Genomic DNA, 20,298 nt, shown 5'->3' with positions numbered 1-20,298 from the left:
GGAGATAGTATTTTCCAGAGATAGCAAGGTAGCCGTCCGCAATCCTCTTTTTCTCCTTGCTATTCTTAGTATTATCTATTTAAGTCTTATATTGTATTGAGTAGACAATATTGGACATTATTTTAATGGCTCATGACTAGTGACATCAGGATCGGACAGTGTGAATGTAATTGCGTATTTATTTTTCCGCGTATTTTGTTATATTAAAATAAAAGACTTGTGATCATAATTGATTTGGAAATGAATTTATAAAAGAAATTTATGTTATTAGTGTTGAGTCGGCTGACCTAGTACTGTGATACTTGGTATAGTTGTTTATTATTTTCTACTCAATAGTAAATAACCAGTTTTTTAAAAGAAAAGCTAAAGATACTAAAATATAATTATTTTAATGAAAAAAAGCTCATCAAAACAAGAAAAGCCTTAACATGGGTAGTGTTTGATATTTGGAATTAGTTCTTGAGAAAATTAAAAAGAAAAACAGAGAGCGAGACGGATATATAAAAACAAACAAAAGGACGGTTAAGTTTATATGCTAAAAAAATAGGAAATTGAAGTCCTAGGATAAACATGAGAATAAGCTTTACAGCTGACATTTGAATGTCCCACCCATTAAGCCAACAATGAACCATATGACAAAGAAAAGAGTGAGTTGTCACAATTCTGAGCATGCCATCACCAATCCTAGTTCTATACATAAAGATAGCTCATGTATCACAATTGCCTAGTTTCAGCAACAATTGTAGAGAACTTCCTGAGCTAATAATGGAAACAGTTAATATTAATGAGCTGTTCAAAGCACAGGCTCATATCTACAAGCATGCATTTGGTTATTCAAATTCCATGGCCTTGAATTTTGCCATTCAATTAGGCATACCAGATATTATACATAACCACAAAAAACCAATCACTCTTCCTGAACTACTTTCAGCACTCAAACTTCCCTTATCAAAATCAACTGCCATTTATCGACTAATGCGCATGTTGGTACACTCTGGATTCTTTGCCATAGCAAAGATCGACGAAAACTCAGAGACAGAAAGATATATTTTGACAACTCCTTCAAGGCTGCTTCTTAAGAATGAAGTCCTAAACTTGTCACCTTGTGTTAGAGTAACAGTTGATCCTGTCCTTCTCACTACTTGGAAATTATTGGGTGAATGGTTTCGCAATAAGAATGAAGAAGCAACAACATTTGAGGCAGCACACGGGTTACCTATGTGGGAGTTTTGTGCACAAAATCCAAGATTCGACAGAGTTTTCAATGAAGGAATGGCTAGTGATTCCAAAATGATGAGATTAGTTGTGAAGGACTGTAAGGAAGTATTTGAGGGGATGAACTCATTGGTTGATGTTGGAGAGGGCACTGGGATTATAGCTAAGACAATTTTGGAGGCATTTCCTCACTTGAAATGCACTGTCCTTGATCTTCCACATGTTGTTGCCAACATGCCACAAAGTGAGAATTTAAGCTATGTTGGAGGAGATATGTTTCAGTCTATTCCCAACACTGATGCCATTTTGCTTAAGGTATGTACAAGAACTTTATATTTAATATTGTTTGACTCAAAAGACGTTAAAACCTTTTTGAAAAAATTAATCAAAGATAAAGGGGTAAATCGTAGCTGAAGATAATAATCTCTAGAGTAATAATTAGTAAAGAGAAGAGAGTTGCAAAGTTTCTTTTCTTTCAAGATTGATAAGTTTCCCAGAGTTTTCACAACCCCTTACAAGGTTTTTATGTCCCCCTTATATACTAGAGAGAAACCATCCTGAATTGTCAGAAAACAAGATACAAAGAATATTCAGCGGAATCTTCTTAATGTCCCCTAATGGGTTTACACTTCTATATGGGTCGTACAATTTGTTCTTTTGCCTTAAAGTCATCTCCTTCGGGACGCCGATTCGGAGTTACCCGGTCGTTTGTCATACTCGTCATAGGTCGTGGTCTGTCAAATTTGGACCCATACAGTTAGTCCCTCTACTTATCGGGGTCGCGACCGGATGCGTCCTCGATGAGCGGACTTCATGCATTCCTTTGGAGAAATTTGACCTGTGGGAACGTTATGACGTGGCCAATGGGGGACGGTCATCACGCTGAGCAAAACATCGTGCGGTACACTTCTCCGGGAAGTGATGTCAGCTTCACGTGCGTCATCATTACGCAGGTTTTTGAGGCGGGGACTGACAGTTTGGTGCTTCGATTCTTGCGCTGCTTTGAGGCCAGTCGCCTCGATTCTGGCGCCTCCTAATCCTATAAATAGGTGAAGGATTTAATTTTTTGAAAAACTTTAGCCATTCCTCTCTTGAAGACCTCTTTCATTCTTTCTCACTTGCTCTCACATCCTTCTGTTCTTCTTTTGTTCCTCACCTGAATTTTCTTCTTCCTTTCTCCTTTTGTGATGATATTCCTTTAAACGATATTATGTCTAGGTCGTGTCGTTCTCGCTAAGGGGTTCCTGAAGCCACCCCGTCATCCACAGTTCCTCCCTCTGACAACGGAGATGTGGTGGTAGAAGAGAGTGACAACCCTCCTACGGTGGAGGAGCTACTACCGAGGCACCCCTTATCCCGGAGTGACTTACTCAAAGATCCACCTTCTACCCCGAACCCATGTTTTCTCAGACGGAGCAGGTCTATATCAATGCCCTTCGTGTAAAATTTGGCATTCCTGCTCATATAGAAATGGTTCCAGCGGGGAGAGACTATGTGGATGTCCACAGACCTGGGTACTACGCTTTCTATGAGTACCCTTTTCTGATTGGATATACACTTCCTCTCTTCCCCCTAGCGGAAGCATTCTATAGATTTTTCCAAGTTTGTCTAGCGCAACTTTCGCCATATACGCTCAAGGTGCTTCTGCTATTGGCTAAGTATGTAGAGTTGGCGGAGTGTAGCATTTCTGTCTACCACCTTTTGCACATGTTCACACATGGTTTTCTCAGGGGTACCATGGTGCATTTGAGGCTTCGTGGTACGAAAGGGCTGGTAGTCGGGACAGATGATCGGGCGAGCCGCAAGTTTTGGCACAAGTACTTCTTCGTCAAGACCGAGCACGTCGTTTTTAACTCTGCCAGATTCCCAGAGCGGTGGAATGGGGCTCGTAAGTTCCGTCCTTCGTCATGTTCCCCTTTCTTCTTTATTTACTATAAAGCTTATTCGCTTGCCATTTTGCAGCTATGGGCCGTCAACCTTGCCCCATTGCGGGTATCATAGATTGGGTAGCCTGCCTGTTGCCTCATGCAGCAGAAACTCGAACTTGGCCTGCCTTCGTGCAATGTTATGGCCCTAAAGTTTCCTCAGGTAAACATCATGCTTACTATTTCGTTAGCCATGTAACCTTACTTAATGGTATGAACTTCTGTGATGACAGGTCGAGGTGCTTCCAGGCGGAGGGGCGCCGGTCCCCGTTTTTCGACAAGCTGTTGCCACTATAGATACGCAGTTTGTCTTGAGTGAGTCTGTTCGAGAGGGTCGTCCTCAACCTATCCAATTGGGAGATCCGTCTCGAGTCGTGGCCGCGAGGGAAGAGGTTTCTTCAGTACCGACCTCATATCCTTTGGATGAATCCTCTAATGGGGATGAGTCGTTGTCGAGGAAAAGGAGGAGTCTTGAGCTGGGGAAAGGCGTGGCTATGGACGCTGATGGCAGCGGGGCATCCCGGACAGTCCCTGTGCCCGTGTTCATGGCCGATGCCGTTTTGTCGGGGAGATCTTCCCAAGTGGAGGGAGTTAGCCCAGAAAATGGTTCAGTGCGCTCTGCTGAGGGTGGTGCATCATCCAACGTTGGGGTACATCATGTTGAAGGTGGCGACTCAGGTTCGGATATCTACCCCGAGGATGTTAAAGAATTTGTGGGTCGCCATACCCATGTGGAGGTTAGGATGGGCGGATCCGACCGTCATATGGTAGTTCCGGGGAGCTACAACTTGTTGCTGAACAGCGAGCAAGTGGCCTTGGCCCTAGTTTCTCTATGTGCTACTCCTGAAAGCGAGATGCTTAGGGCTATGAGCGACGTGGAGTTATCTCAGAATGTCGCTGGTATGGCCCTGCAGGTAGGTACCTTTACTTCTCTTTTCATCATTGGGTTGGTGCGATAATCATCGTTTTATACTTTGTTTCTGATTTCTTCCCTTCTTTTTTGTCAGACCCTCGTCATGAAGGTAGAGAGAGAACATCGACAGAGGAGAAGGACGGGCCTTTTTGAGAAGATGTTGTCCAAATATCATCAGTATCGGGCTAAGCACCGGGCGGTGGCTGACATTTATCATCGGGACCCTGAGTTTCAAGTTTTCCGTGAGGGGCTCAAGCAGCGGGAGGACCAGTTAGAGTGCAAGATTGAGGAGCTGAGGGAGAAGGACGAAGAGCTCGTGAAGGTTGTCTCCCGTAACAGTGAGTTGGAGGTCTCCCTTAAGCCAAAGGAGGACGAGCTCGAGTTGAGCAGGGGGTGACGGCTGAGAATGCCGACTTACAGGTGAAGGTGGCGGACTTGACCACTGAGTTGAGTATTAAGGTAGCGGAGATTGAGGGCCTTAAGGGCGAGCTGAACGTTAGCGCTGATAAGCTGGCGACAACTATTTATGAATCGGTATCTTTGGAAGATGCCCTCCGTATTTCTAGGTCGTAGTTGACTGACCGCACTACACAGACAAATGGCCTCGCTGAGGGCGGAGGATGCATGTCGACGTTTTCAGCCCTTTACGTCTTGCGCCTTAGTCGATCCGATTATGCCACGTCGTTTATACAAGTTGTGGGTCCATGCAGAGGCTCAACTTAATGTGTATAAGGCTTTTCACGCTGAGGGGAGGGCTACTGAGGCAGAGGTTCAGGCTGTGCACGCCGAAGCTCATGCAGCTCGTGAGTCATGCGAGTACGACCCCCTCATACCTGACGGGGATGAAATTAACTCTGATGATGCGAATCGCGTTGGTTGAGATTCGTTGTACGAAGATGCTTACCCCGCTGGGGATGATGTGTAGTCTTAGTTTGTATTTGCTTTTGTTTAGGGATTTTTGCACAGGTCATACTTGGGCCCGTTTGTAGGGGCCAATGTAAATGATGTTTTGTTGCAATGTAAAATTTACTTTTGTCGGCTTGTTGTTGTTTTTTTGCACTCATCGCACACATGATATCGTTGACTCCCTCAGTAATTGGGATGTTGCTTTGAACTGTCGTCGAGGCGGGATCCCGTCGTAGTTCAAACGAGGTCAAACTTAGGTTTTCGTCGATGGCCTTGGCCAGTAGGGTGTTGCTTCGAACTGTCGTCGAAGTAGAATCCCGTCGTGGTTCGAACAAGGTCGAACTTACATTGTCTTCGATGGACTTGGCCATTGGGATGTTGCTTCGAACTGTCGTCAAAGTAGAATCCTGTCGTAGTTCGAACGAGGTCGAACTTACATTGTCGTTGTGGCCTTGGCCATTGGGATGTTGCTTCGAATTGTCGTCGAAGTAGAATCCCGTCGTAGTTCGAACGAGGTCGAACTTACATTGTCGTCGATGGCCTTGGCCATTGGGATGTTGTTTTGAACTGTTGTCGAAGTAGAATCCCGTCGTAGTTCGAACAAGGTTGAACTTACATTGTCGTCGATGGCCTTGGCCATTGGGATGTTGCTTCGAACTGTCGTCTAAGTAGAATCTCATCGTGGTTCGAACGAGGTTGAACTTACATTGTTGGAGATTTGATCGTATTCCCGTAGGAAGACATCACATGCCGACTAGTGGAGATCAGGTTCTGTATATACAATGGAGATTTGATTCCGTAAATACATTGGAGATTTGATTATCTATATGTAGTCCCTTCATTACTTCAGTCCGGAGGTTATATCGACGGGTCGAGGTAATGAACAACATGTCATTCCTTAAGGTGTCCCCCTTGCTGCCTCATTAAAAACCTCCCCAGGAAAACCCGATTGGGACAAAACCCGGGTGAGGGAAAAAGGGTACGACTCAGGTGACGCCTTCTTTTATAAGTGTAAATACTTGAGATGGGCGACGTTCCAGTTGTTTAGGAGTAGTTTTCCCTCTATTGTTTCTAGCTGGAACGCTCATTTGTTTGCTGCTGCTATGATTTTGTACAGTCCGTCCCAGTTCGTTCCCAATTTTCCCTCATTAGGGTCTTTTGACGCTTGTGTTTTGGCCTTGAGGATGTAGTCGCCAATTTTGAGTGGTCGCACCTTGGATCTCTTGTTGTAGTATCTTCCTACTTGCTGCTTTTGGGCTATTATTCTTATGTGGGCCATGTCTCTTCGTTCTTCAACTTCATCCAGATCTTGTAGCCTATTTTTGTCGTTTCTTGTTCCGCTATCGTTGGAGTATCTCAAACTGGGTTCCCGACCTCGATGGGTATAACTACGTCGGTCCCGTAGACCAGTGAATATGGCGTTTCTCCTATGCTGGTTTTTGGTGTAGTGCGGTATGCCCATAATACTTCTGGTAGTAGTTCGGGCCATAGCCATTTAGCTTCCTCAAGCTTCTTTTTCAATATGTTCAATATTACTTTATTAGAGGATTCAGCTTGACCATTCGCAGCAGGGTGGTATGGCGTGGAGAGTATTTGTTTGATGCACCACTTTTCGAAAATCAATCGTTCTTTTTCCGACGAACTGAGGCCCGTTGTCGCAGCTGATTTCTTTGGGGATGCCAAAGTGGCATATAATGTTTTTCCATATGAAGGCGATGACCTCATGCTCACGTATCTGAGTGTATGCACCTGCTTCCACCCATTTAGAGAAGTAGTCAGTTAAAACCAAAAGGAAGCGTACCTTACCTCGTCCTGCTGGGAGGGGGCCGACTATGTCCATTCCCCACTTTATGAACGGCCATGGCGAAGTGACTAAATGAAGGAGTTCTCATGCTTGATGTATCATAGGGGCGTACTTTTGACATTGTTCACATCTCCTGACATAGTCGGCGTCTTCTTTTTTCATGGTGGGCCAGTAATACCCGGCGCGAATAAGGCATTGGACGAGGGCATGGTTTCCCGTGTGGGCACCGTAGTGCCCTTCGTGCACTTCTTCCAGTACTTGCCTTTCCTTTTTTGATGTGGCCCAAGACATTTGGCCAGGAGGCCGCCAAACATTCTTTTGTAGAGATCGCCATTTACTAGGCTATACCGAGCTACCTGCACCCGGAGTGTTTTGGCTTCTTTTTGTCTTGCGGGAGTGTTCCATTTAGCAAATAGGCTACGAAGCGGTTACGCTGGTCCCAAGTTAAGTTTATAGAATGTAACTCGATGTGGTCTATTGCGGAATGAAGGAGGGTGACCATGTTTTCTTTGTTGATATTCTTGGTGGACGCAGCTAGTTTAATGAGGCCATTTGCTTCGATATTTTGCGCCCTGGGTATTTGGTCGAGGCGGCATTCATCGAATTCTGGCAGTAGTTTGTAGTTTTCTGACTGGTACCTTTACAGCCTCTACTCTTTGATTTTGAAAGTCCTGATGACATGATTCACCACGAGTTGGGAGTAACAGTGGAGGACGAGTCGTCGAGCGCCATATTTGAGGGCTAACTTCAAACCTGCAATCACAGCTTCATACTCAGCTTCGTTGTTAGTCACCTCGGGGCATCGTATGGACTGGAGAATTACTTCACCTATAGGGACCTTTAGGACGAGTCCCAGTCCCGATCCCGAGGCGTTAGAGGCACCATCGGTGTAGATGACCTAGAGGTCGGTATGTGTAGAAGTGCTGAGTGCTTCCGGTTCTATCTCGGGCAATATTTTCGTGCTAAAATCAGCGACGAAGTCTACGAGCACCTGCAACTTGATGGAATTTTGTGGTTGGTACGTTATGTCGTGCTCACTTAGTTATATGGCCCATTTTGCTAGTCTACCCGATGGTTCGGGTTTGTGCAGGATACCCCTTAGAGGGAATGAAAGTGGTCTTTTCTTGATCTTCTTCATCCATAAGAATTTGGTTATAACTGGAGTACGCATCCACGAAGCTCAGCAGCTCGTGTCCCGCTGTTACATCGATAAGTTAGTCGATGTGGGGTAACGGGAAAGATTCCTTTGGGTATGCTTTGTATAAATCGGTGAAGTCGACACACATTCACCACTTCCCATTCTTCTTTTTGACCATGACCACATTGGCGACCCATTGAGGGTATTTCGATTCTCTGATGGAACCGTTAGCGAGTAATTTATCAACTTCCTCGTTGACTGCCTCATTGATTGCGGCATTGAACTTCCTCCTTATTTGTCGTATCGACGGATAGAGTGGGTCGACATTCAGCTTATGCGTAGCGATCACCCTTGGGATTCCTGGCATATCTGAGTGGGAAAAAGCAAACAAATCGGCGTTGTTTGTTAAAAACTCACGATACTCACCTGGCTCTGAGCGTTTATGCCCAATATAAGCTTTTTTGGTGCAGTCGATGTTATTTAGGTGGACGGGGTCAAGATATTCCACGGTTGCCTTGCAAGCTTCTACAAGGTCCGGATCTTTGATGGCATCTACTTGTATGTCGGGTTTGGTGCCCGACATGGCTGACTGCTATGCTTCCGCACTTGCCCCTTTTAGCTATTTTGTGTGTGTGCAATCTTGGGCAATCCGGTAGCATTCTTAAGCGGTAAGTGGCTCGCCTCGAATACTGAATATCCCCCATGGGTGGGAAATTTGATCACTTGATAGAAGCTTAAGGGGACGGCTTGCATGGCGTGTATCTATGGTCGTCCTATAATGGCGTTGTAGGCCATTTCCAGGTTCATAATGTGGAATGTTGTTTCCAGGGTGACCCCTCCTTCCAGGATAGGTAGCACTATTTTTCCAGATGTCTGCTCTACTGCATTATTAAAACATGTTAGTGTTATGCAACGCGGTATTATTTTATCCTTGAGCCTTATTTGCATGAGAACTCGTGGGTGAACAATACACGCACCGCTTTGGTCATCCACCATGATTCCTTTTACATCGGTATTAGCGATGCGTAAATTTATAACCAAAGCATCATAGTGAGGGAAAGACAAACCGTCGCTATCTGACTTATCAAAGATGATACTATCTTCAAGGTCATCATACCATTCGTGGGTGACTGTTCGTTTGAGTTTGTGCGTGGTGGTGAACTTCACATGGTTGATTACTGTGTCATCGCCACCGCCAATGATCATTTGTATGGTACGGGCTGGTGATGGTGGCTTTGGAGGCCCTTGAGATGGGTCGCGCCCTCGAGTGAAGTTGGCCCTTCCTTTATCGCTTAGCAGTTCTTTCAAGTACCCCTGGTTCAACGTCCTAACTACTTCTTGCCACAGACCTATGCAATCTTCAGTCTTGTGTCCTTTTTCTTGGTGGAATTCACAGAGGACGTTCGACCTCTTGGTGCTTGGATTTGATTTCATCTTTTGCGGCCACTGCACCTTCGTGCCCAACTTCTCCAGTGCATACACTATCTCTAAAGGGGAAACACAAAAATTATGAGCAGATAGTAGTGGAGGCATACCTCTTTTGTTGTAGAGGGATGCAGCGTGTCATGGCACGATGTCCACATGTCGTGGAGGGGACGGATTGGATGTTCGGATGTAGGGCTGATGCCTTTCACGATTGAAATGTGGTGGTTGATCTCTTCGCCCGTCGTTACCTCGATCTCTCCTTGTCTCGGTCTGGACTGATGTTAATTGTTGAACCAGACCATTCAGGTCATCCTCATCTGCCCTCACCTCGACGCAATAGGCGTTGTGGATCTCTTCCCATTTGGTAGGGGGTACGTCATGAGTCTACTGAGCAGTTTTTTGGTTGCCTTTGACCCGTTCATGTTTAATCCATTTTGAAAGGTTGCTACTGCCATCCCTTCTGACACATTCAGTAGACTCATCCTTACTCTGTTGAACCGGGCCAGGAAATCCTAGAGTCCCTCGCCCGTGGTTTGCCTGACGACAAAGATATCATTGATCCTAGCCTCAGCCTTCTTCGCTCCTGCATGAGCGGTGGCAAATTTATCCGCCATCACTTCGAACGTCGATATCAATCGAGCTGGTAGCTGGGAGTACCATGTCAATGCTCCCCCTATCAAGGTCTCATCGAACTTTTTTAGCAGCATAAACGATACATGATCTTTTGATATATCATTGCCCTTTACCGCAGTAACATAATGGATTATGTGATCCTCCGGGTCCGTGGTCCCGTCATATATTTTCAAGTATGGAGGCGTTTTGAAGGTCTTTGGAATAGAGTGTGGAGCAGCCCCTTCGCTGTAAGGCTATTTGACGAATCAGCCCACATCGCATTTTGGCAATAGCTTTGGAGCGCCTGGTATTTTGTCGACCCTCTCCTGATGTTCCTTCATCTGGTCGCGTAGTGTTTTGTTCTCATTTTCCATATCTTCCATTTTATTTAGGATGGCCATAAGTGCACCATCACCAGCATTAGTAACAGTGTGTGTGTGTCACCTGCTCGTGTAGCGCTTGGCTCATCGGTGGTAGCTGCGATTTCTATAAGTGGTACGTCTTCGACATCTCCTTGAGTGGGTTTCTCGAGCATGTTGATCAAAGCACTTGTTAACCATTCTTCTAGCAACTTTTTTGCTCCTGGTGGTGCTTCCCCCACCGTGGATGTTGAGGCTCCCTTTTCGCACAAGATCTTTAGATCCCCATGTGGAAGAGGTGAGATCTCCCCTTCCGGTGTTGCTCTTGGTGTTGTATTCTCATTGTCTTCTCTACTGGCTTCATTGAGAGAGTTCAGGAGATTATTCGAGACATTTGCTATAGCCTTCAACCTCGCTTCCTTTCCCGCCGTTGTTGGTTTTTGTGAGGTTTAAAGAAAAGTAATTATTACTTTTAGGAATCTAGATGGGAACTATGATTTCAGCTATAGAAATCCCCACAGACGGCGCCAAATTGTTTGACTAAAAAGATGTTAAAACCTGTTTGAACAAATCAATCAAAGATAAAGGGGTAAATCGTAGCTGAAGATAATAATCTATAGAGTAATAATAAGTAAAGAGAAGAGAGTTGCAAAGTTTTTTTTCTTTCAAGACTGATAAGTTTCCCATAGTTTCCACTGCCCTTTACAAGGTTTTTTTACCCCCCCCCCATATACTAGAGAGAAACCCTTCTGCATTGTCAGAAAACAAAATACAAGGAATATTCGACAGAATCTTCTTAATGTCCCCTAATGGTTTTAAACTTTTATATGGGTCGTACAATTTGTTCTTTGCCTTAAAGTCGACTCCCTTGGGACGTCGATTCGGAGCTACCCTGTCGTTTGTCGTACTCATCATAGGTCGTGGTCAGTCAAATTTGGACTCATACATATATATCCTTTATGTAGATGCGTTTAACTTTTAGCCACATTATCAAATCACTTAAAAAATAGTCAGTAAAACTTAGATTGTTAAACTAATTTTACGCCTGTTTTATCTAATTAACCATCTTTGAAGCTGGCAGAACATTTGTTCAAATTAATCGAAGTTCGATACAATGTCACGTTGTTATGTTTTGCAGCATGTATTGCACAGTTGGAAAGATGAGGATTGTGTCAAGCTACTGAAGAAATGCAGAAAAGCTATTGCAGAAAATGAAGAGGGAATAAAAGGGAATAAAGTCCTTATCATTGACATGGTATTGAAGAGAGATGAAGAAGAACCAGACATGACTGAAGTGAAGCTCATGTTTGACATGTTAATGACAATTATTTTTACTGCTAAAGAAAGAACTGAGGAAGAATGGGGAAAACTATTCCTTGAAGCTGGCTTTACTTGTTACAATATAAGACCAATCTTTGGTCTTAGGTCTCTTATTGAAGTTTTCCCTTGAATATATATATATATATATATATGGGGGGGGGGGTTATGTTTTCTTAAGAGAGATGATGTTCATGTTGTGCTCTGATAAACAAAGACTTGTCTTCTTACATAATAATAACTAGGTAGTTATTATTAACAATATCATATGCTAATTACTCGATTATTACATACATTTTGGAGCAAAATATTCATCATGATATTGCATTATGGCGAATAATACATTTATTAACAATATCATATGCTAATTGCTCGATTATTACATACATTTTGGAGCAAAATATTCATCATGATATTGCATTATGGCGAATAATACATTCTTTACATCCATTGTGCATTATGATATTAGATGCTTAAGTGTAAAGATAATAGTATCTATATAGTTTTACATGTAAAGGAACTGCCATGCCGATAGTCTTTATATATTAAAGAACTACCCCTGCCCAAACTATCTCCATTGTTACTCTGAAAAGTTTCATTGTCATTACATTCCATTTCGTAGAGACTTCCCCCCTATCTCAAGTTTTTGAATTCAACTTTGGCAGAAAAGATTTCGTTTATACAACATGAGTGAACTAATATTAAATCATCGAAGAAATATGTCAAATGAAACTTTAGCATGGTGTGAAACCTCAAAATATTATTTTATTTTCTTCCAAACAGTAGACAAGTTGTACAAAAAGAAAATATATAGTGAAATCACCTGAAAAGCAAGAGGAAATTATATCAGAATTTAGTGTCTCCAAAGATTAAGAAGATCATCTCTGCAATGTAGAGGAATTACCCAATCCAAACAATCTCCATCTTGAATGAGCAAATTTCCATTAACAAGATTATAATCCATAAACAGAACAAAAATCATGAAAGAATTATGCTATATGCAATAGAATCCTTCAATCAAACAATCATCTTAAAACATAAACAGGTTTTCTTGAAAAAGAAAAAGATTCGAAATTCAACAAAGACATTCAATTCTTGAACTGAAAGTCCAAATATTACCTTGCTGCAAATGTTGAAAGAGGTCGTTGATGCTGAAAATGCTACCAAAATATCCCTAACCACCATAACTTGTTAGCAATATTTCCTAAAGAAGAAGGCAAGGTTTTCCTATAAGCTAACGACTATAGAAGAATGTTTTCATCCTAAAAGATGTTGAAGTCTTCATTAGTCTTAGGTCTCTATCATGTATCTCTTCTTCAAAAGGGACTGAACTTTAAATGAAAAGATCACACAAATGTACCAAATTTATTAATAAAAGTAGAAAATAATACAAATTAGTCACTTCTTGTATACAAGAAGCAGTAATAACTTGAATGCAGTTATGTCCCATTTTTTGAACAAAAATGAGACAAGTCCAAGTAGTTACAATCACAAATTGCAGAAGTTGGAGCAAAATTGTTAAGGTTTAAATGTTACTGTCCCATGTATGAAATATTAATACAAATTTTATCTAAATAAAGCAATCCATATTTTGAATCTTTTCAAAGCAATCACTTTACAGAAGCTCCATACATCAGTCAACTAACTTGTAATTTTCTGGTAATGTTCCATCCAAAGGTATCATACAAATACAAATACCTATAAGCAAACTTGAGATTACTACTTTTCCGGGTGATTGTGTTGGAAATTCATGAAAATTTAGCAAATGAGACACAATTATATATAGCTAGCGATAAGGAGATTCTATGAGAACAAACAAAGCCAAGAATATATTTCAAGTATCTGAAATTCTTTATACCGCATTTAAATTTTTAAGTCCCACAATAAATTTGGGTAATATCAGTTTATTTCATTCGTAAAAAAAAAGACAGAAAATCCACATAGTTACAACAACAACTCGTCAAAGTTTTTCTCTATAATTTTAATCTCTCATGCTGTGTGGTGAAAAAGGAGAAAGGAAAAAGATGTAAAGAATTATAGATGCTAACCGTGTCAAACATTCGGCTCTCCGCTGTTGAGAATATGATAGTACATGCGTTAGTAAGTTTCTATTTTCTCTGTCCTCCGAAGGATGCATAAGAAACCAAAGACACAATCCAATTCATTGAAGAATTTTTCGATACACCTTGGAGACAAAGAATTTTTTATTTAAGAAATCAGATTGAGGTCATGAAAATAGAGAAACAAAAGTGGTCGTTAGCTTCAGCACAAATACCAACTATATGGAAATATACAACACTGAAAATCTGTTAGCAGTACATATACATACCTTTATTCTACAATAACAAAGTCTTACAAAAATAAAGAAGCAGAACCCCTCAAATTCAACAATAGGATAAATTCTTAAACCTTAGTGACTCGAGTATCAAAGAGGCTTTTCATGTCATCAAACACGAATGGTGCCAAAGATAAAGCTTACTTTAAATTATCAAGAGAGACATGTCCATTGAGCGTACCATTCTTGACCCCTTCTTGACCTTATTCGCTACAAATGCTCTTTCCTTAATTAATTCTGAAACTGAACAAATATCAATTTAGTTATATACAACAACATAAAGAAAACTAAAAAAATCTAATTGAATTTAAATTAAAGAAAAATAAAACCTGAATTGAGCACACAAAAAAGATACCTAGTTATGTATTATCAGTAAAATTCATTGAAAATCAAAGGCATCAGCGAGGAAGATCAGGATAGAAGAAAGCTGACTATGAAGAAGAATAGCGAAATAAGGATTAGTGTATGAAGTGGGTTCAATAAAAAAAGCCACGTAGAGTTTACACTAAAATGACTAAAATATCCCTAACTTTACTTTTATTGCCATGAAGTAACCAGGTTGAAACTCTGTCTCTTCTAATATATAGATGGTTATGGCCCGTGCTGGAAATTGTTAGTATTTCAGAAGTAAAAGAACCTAACAGAACACCAAGAGCACAGATATGACCTGAAGCGTACAGAATGTATATATAAGATGACAATTTCCACCCGGAGTATTAACATCAGACAACTTATTAGTGAGATTTATCCTCATAAATGCCATATTCCAAATAGACTGGATACATATTACTTAAAAAGAAATAAACCTATCAGCAAGTTTCAACTGTTATGCTACTATCTTATATTAACCATCATATTACTTTATCAGTGAGGTAACTTCTAAAATAAGACATACTTGCACGATCAAATACAATAAAGATATTGTTAGAGGTGTCACACCTCCTTTTTTACTACACCCCGTAAAGGGTATAAATATAAGGGAGTTTTTCTAATTAAAGGACAATCGAAATGGGATTTGTTAAAAGATTCAGAGTCGCCAGTTGGGATAATTTATGGTGTCCCAAGTCACCGGTTTAAATCCTGAATCGAGGAAAAGATTAACTCTGTACTACAGTCCGCGAACTAGAAATCCGAGTAAGGAATTCTGTTAACCCGGGAGAAGGTGTCAAGCATTCCCGAGTTCCGTGATTATAGCACGGTCGCTTTGATTATACTTGGATTATTAAAATTGTTTAATTACTCGTTTTAAAATCTATGTGCTTTTACCTCTTTTAATTAATAAAACGTCTTGAAACAAGTCACGCGTACATGTACCCGTTTGTTTGGCGTGTCAAAAATCATGTCACGCGAACGTGTCCATAACTAATAATGCTTTATTATTATTAAGAATATTTGGTCGAAGTTGCGCGAACGCATACTCCGGTTTTGTTTTTAGAAAATCGTAACCATGTCACACGAATGTGTCCACAACCACGATAGTATATTAAATGTGCCAAAAGTAAACTACAAACCATTGTCATTTTTATATCTAGGTTATGGAATTAACACGAAGACCACGTATGATTAAATTGTGGATGGCATACCTCGGGCTATATGAACTAAACTTAATTTAACGGCCTACTAGCAACACTTTTATATTAAGAAGATTTGATCGAAGTTGCGCGAACGCATACTACGAACTGAGTTTTAGAATCATGATTATGTTACGCGGACGTATACACAATCACGGTGGTATATTAAATGGGCCTAAAGCAGACTACAAACATTTGTCAATCTTTATGTCTAAATTAATACGAATGCCATGCAATTGTCATTTTGTTTGGCACGACACACCTGGAATCACTTTATTTAAAAGGTTTTAAACTAACACATGAGGGCCGCGAACTACTTGTATCATATAATATGGCTCACCCCAATCATTTCCAAGGATCTTACTAATTGACTAAAGCCGCAAGGAATTCTTAATTGATTTTAAGCCGTGGTCTAAGCGAAAATTGATAATCGTCAAAGTTGACAAACAAGCAGTGAACTCGATGTCCAAATACGAAACGAGAGGACAAGCGTAGATCATAGCTGGTCCTGCTCACGGGGTCCCAATTCGAAAGTCTACCCGTTAAAAAAATCTGGCACAAATGGGCTAATGCTGATAGCCCAGATGAAGGCCTCAGTACCAACGTTTAGAGCATGCATGGTGTTTATGAGCATTTCTGACTCTGGCCCAACCATTAATTAATTTAAAACACACTTGCAATATCATTTGATTGTCAACATATATTCTCAGATTAAAGCAAAACCCCTTCATGCACTAATAAACCTTTGCACAAATTATCTGTCACTTAGCATTACAGCAGAACAATCATAATTCAAATTCAAACTTAGCATTACATCTATCACTTGTTTCTTTGTAGAAACAAGTGCTTGCTTTTAATTAAAAGACAGAACAATGGCCTGGATAGTCACTTTCAGGGACTACTTTATGCATTTCTGGGTAATTCTATTAAACTAGATACTTCATGTTAATGTGACAACAATGCAACTATCCATACTCATGGAAAATAGCTCAATACCGACTAAAGTTAACAAGTGTAAATAAGAGTCCTAAATACAGATCTTAAAGTGAATTTCAAATGTTCATGGCATATCATTATTTAACGTACCAAAGAAGACAACATAAATGGACAAATCAAGTAAAAAACAGAGGGAAAACATCTATCAAGCATGGAACTCTTCATTTCTTCAAAACACATGAACCCTTCTTACATGTCTAGAATCAGGAATGTGTACCTGGAAATCAAAAACGAAACAAGGGGAATAAGAAGTCAATAATAGCAGCAGTAGGTCAGCCCAGAATCAGCAAGGAAGAGATATCAAACAGTAATCAAACCCAGCCTCATGTGAATCAAAAATGACTTCAGAAAAATGAACCTCGAGCATCAGAACAGAACAGAAATCAATGGACTAGTCAATTTCTATGACATTTCAGTTGCTTTTTATTTTCTGTATTCTCTATATCTTCTAATCCCCTATGAAATAGTAGATTTCTTTTTTTTGCAGTTTTTCTATATTTTCTGGATTTTAGCTCTCAGAAATCTCTGCCTTCAAAGGCAAGAAAAACTGCCTTTATAGGCAAGGCACTAGGGCATCTAAAGGAGAATCAGATTGGCACCTAGACTCTTTTCATATTTTCAGTTTTGCTCAAAAGCCCTTAGTTTAAAATATCAGATTTCATCTAATTCCCCACCCCACTTTCCTAGAAGTTTCTGAATTATGTTACTCAAGATTCCATATGTCTTTTACCCAAACTAACCCTTAATTGCCATGTTTTTACCCCTGAACCGAGAGTAGATATGGGTCAATCTTGATCCAAAACTTAAAAGGCTTTTGCAGTGGGGCCAAGAATGGACTCGAGGCCCAAACAAAATCAGAAGATTATTTTAATGAATCAATAATCACTTGGGAGATTTTAAAACTAAAATTCTAGCTAAATGACCGATTTCTCTTTTTAAGCTAACTAATGAACTATAATTAAACTATATTACCTAATCAACCACAACTAATTATACAATTAGAAGAATCAAAAATTGTGACCTAAATAAAGCTAAACATGCAACATACACAAATCAAACAAAACTGACGACAAATTTGAAAAGAAAATTGGAGAACACACAGAATAAATACGAACACCAAAATGAAAACCTAGGTTTAAAACTTTTATCAATTTTTAGTCAGAATAAAAATTAATTAAAGAAAAAGGAGAAGAAAAGAAGTGGAAGACGGTGAAGTGACAGAAATGGACAGAAAAATAAAGAAGCTTACCGACTAAACTCGACACCAACATTGGATTTCCAATTTATCCCAAATTAATGTTAATAGCTTGTTCTTTTTCAAGAACTAGCGACCATCATTGTTTCGTGATAAATCGGCCTTGAACACTTAGGAAAATCGGGGAAATAGCCCTTGCATGCACATAATTTGATTTTGGGTTTTTAGGGTTTCACCCTTCAAATCAAGATTCAACGGGTTCTGGAAAGATTCGAGGAAAACGAGTACCAGATTTGGTATGAAGGAGCCATAGGGGTGTTGTGGTGTTGATTTTGATGGGGATATGAGTGGTCTATGGCGTCGCCGCCGGGATCGAAGCAGTGGGGAAAGGGGGCGGCGGGTTAGGGTTCTTGCTGAGAGTCTCAGGAGGGGGGTTGAACGAGAAGAAATGAGGGGGGTAGGGTAATGTTTGTACATATAAATATCCTTACCTCCCCAGTTCTGATCCGTCCGATCAGACCCAGTTCAACGGTCAAGATGAAGGGAACTGGAACGACGTCGTTTGGTTGAGTGAGGGGAACCAGACCGGGTCATGGCGTGGGTTTGGGCCGAGTTTCGGGTAGTTTGGACAGGTTTCACATTGGAAGATTTGGGCCTGGGAGTTTAGTTTGAAAACTGGCCCAACCCTTTTCATTTTTTATTCAAAACAAATTTAATTCAAAACTCTTTTTCCTTTTTCCTTTTTTTACTTTTTTTCGAAATTTAATTAAAATCAAAATTAATTCCTAGAACTAAAAAAAAACTAATTAAACCTAAAATGATAATTAACACAATTAATTAAAAATAAATTAACAAAAGAAAGCTACTCAAAATCAAAGCTAAAATTAAAAGTGCAAATTAAACTAATTTTGTGACTTTTCCATTTTATGCAACAATTAATTTTCTAATTAATCCTAAAATGTAAAATTAACCATAAATGCAAATGCAATGTATTTTTGTATTTTTCAGTATTTAAAACGCACAAATAAAATGCGAACAATTAACAGCAAATGCCACAAAAATCCACAAAATTGCAAACACTGAAATAAATTATTTTGTTTTAAATTTGTTGGAATAATTCATATAGGGCAAAAATCACGTGCTCACAGTTGCCCCTCTTTGCCCGTAAACACGAAGAGTTTTCGTGCAAAGATAAAGTGAGCGGATACGAGCGATTTTTTCCTGTTTGAATACTCCGTGGGAAGCATTTTTGAAATATTTGACCGCACCCTGCTTCCGAGGTTGCCTACATATCCTTGGCTAAAAAGGAATCAAGTCAGTGTAGTTCAGGAATGTTTGGTAGCTGGGACTACCATGAAGATGGGCTTTCACTGTTGTTGTTGTTGTTGTTGCTGCTACCGCTTACTGAACCCCTTATTACACCATGTCAAAAATAAAAGGAGCTAGACTAGACTATGATCTTTGTTTTACAAAATCCTATCTAAATCTTCAAACTTGCTCTTGTGTTTCTTGTTGCCTTGTTGTCCTCTATTCTTTCAGTGATATCCATTTGTTATCCCCTTGAATTGTAAGCTGATATGTATTCCCCTTCTTCAGATGGGTGCCTGACCTCTGAACTTGATACGTATTCCCATGCTATCCAGGCGGGCCCCTGCTCGCTGAACTTGAATGTATTCCTATGCTATCCAGGTGGGCTCCTAACTTCAAAACGTGAATGTATTCCCATGCTATCCAGGCGGGCTCCTGACTTCAACAAAATAAACAAAGACAAAGAAAATTTTCTGCCCCAGTTTGGGTATGTGGGCCCATGTGTAATTGTAAAACGAATCACATTACCGAATATCAATAAGAATTTTGAAAACCAAAACTTGAATTGTACTCCTTTGTTCTCCAGGCGGGCTCCTGACTGCTAAACTTGAAAGTATTCCCTGCTTTCCAGGCGGGCTCCTAACTTCAAAATAGACAAAACAAAGAATTTGAAAGCTAAAACTTAAATTATACTCCCTTGTTTTCCAGATGGGCTCCTGATTGCTGAACTTGAAATATATTCCCCGCTCTCCAGGCGGGTTCCTGACGGCTGACTTGAAATGTATTACCTGCTCTCCAGGCGGGCTCCTAACTGCTAACTTTGAAATGTATTCCCTGCTCTCTATGAGGGCTCCTGACTACTGAACTTGAAATGTATTCCCTGCTCTCTAGGCGGGACCTGACTGCTGAACTTGAAATGTATTCCCTGCTCTCCAGGTGGGCTCCTGACGACTGACTTTGAAATGTATTCCCTGCTCTCTAGGCGGGCTCCTGATTTCTGAACTTGAAATGTATTCCCTGATCTCCAGGCGGGCTCCTGATTGCTAAAATTGAAATGTATTCCCTGCTCTCCAGGAGGGATCCTGACGACTGACTTTGAAATGTATTCCCTGCTCTCCAGGAGGGCTCCTGATTGCTGAACTTGAAATGTATTCCATGCTCTCCAGGCTTGCTCCTGATGGCTGAACTTGAAATGTATTCCCTGCTCTCCAGGCGGGCTCCTGACTTCAGCAAAACAGATAAAACAAAGAAAATTTCTGCCCCAGTTTGGTAGCTAGGC

The 20,298-nt window shown here is 40.7% G+C and overlaps 1 protein-coding gene across 1 annotated transcript; it reads left to right on the top strand.

The window, feature by feature from the left end:
• The first annotated feature begins 689 nt into the window (after window positions 1–689).
• LOC104238382 (trans-resveratrol di-O-methyltransferase-like) lies at window positions 690–11,787 on the top strand. The gene is made up of 2 exons (XM_009792719.2): window positions 690–1,530; window positions 11,436–11,787. The coding sequence occupies exons 1-2, from the start codon at window positions 766–768 to the stop codon at window positions 11,745–11,747; spliced, it is 1,077 nt and encodes a 358-aa protein (XP_009791021.2). The 5' UTR covers window positions 690–765; the 3' UTR covers window positions 11,748–11,787.
• The last annotated feature ends 8,511 nt before the right edge of the window (window positions 11,788–20,298 follow it).

The sequence above is a fragment of the Nicotiana sylvestris genome, chromosome 2 (genome assembly GCF_000393655.2).
Source record: "Nicotiana sylvestris chromosome 2, ASM39365v2, whole genome shotgun sequence".
Classification (NCBI taxonomy): Eukaryota; Viridiplantae; Streptophyta; class Magnoliopsida; order Solanales; family Solanaceae; genus Nicotiana; species Nicotiana sylvestris.
Note: the sequence above shows the minus strand (reverse complement) of the source record. Positions and strands in the feature narration are given on the sequence as shown.

Bases quoted from the DNA above. Each gene is read 5' to 3' on its own strand.
- LOC104238382 (XM_009792719.2), top strand. From the start codon at position 766: ATGGAAACAGTTAATATTAATGAGCTGTTCAAAGCACAGGCTCATATC. The intron at 1,531-11,435 runs GTATGTACAAGA...TATGTTTTGCAG, and splicing joins CTGATGCCATTTTGCTTAAG to CATGTATTGCACAGTTGGAA.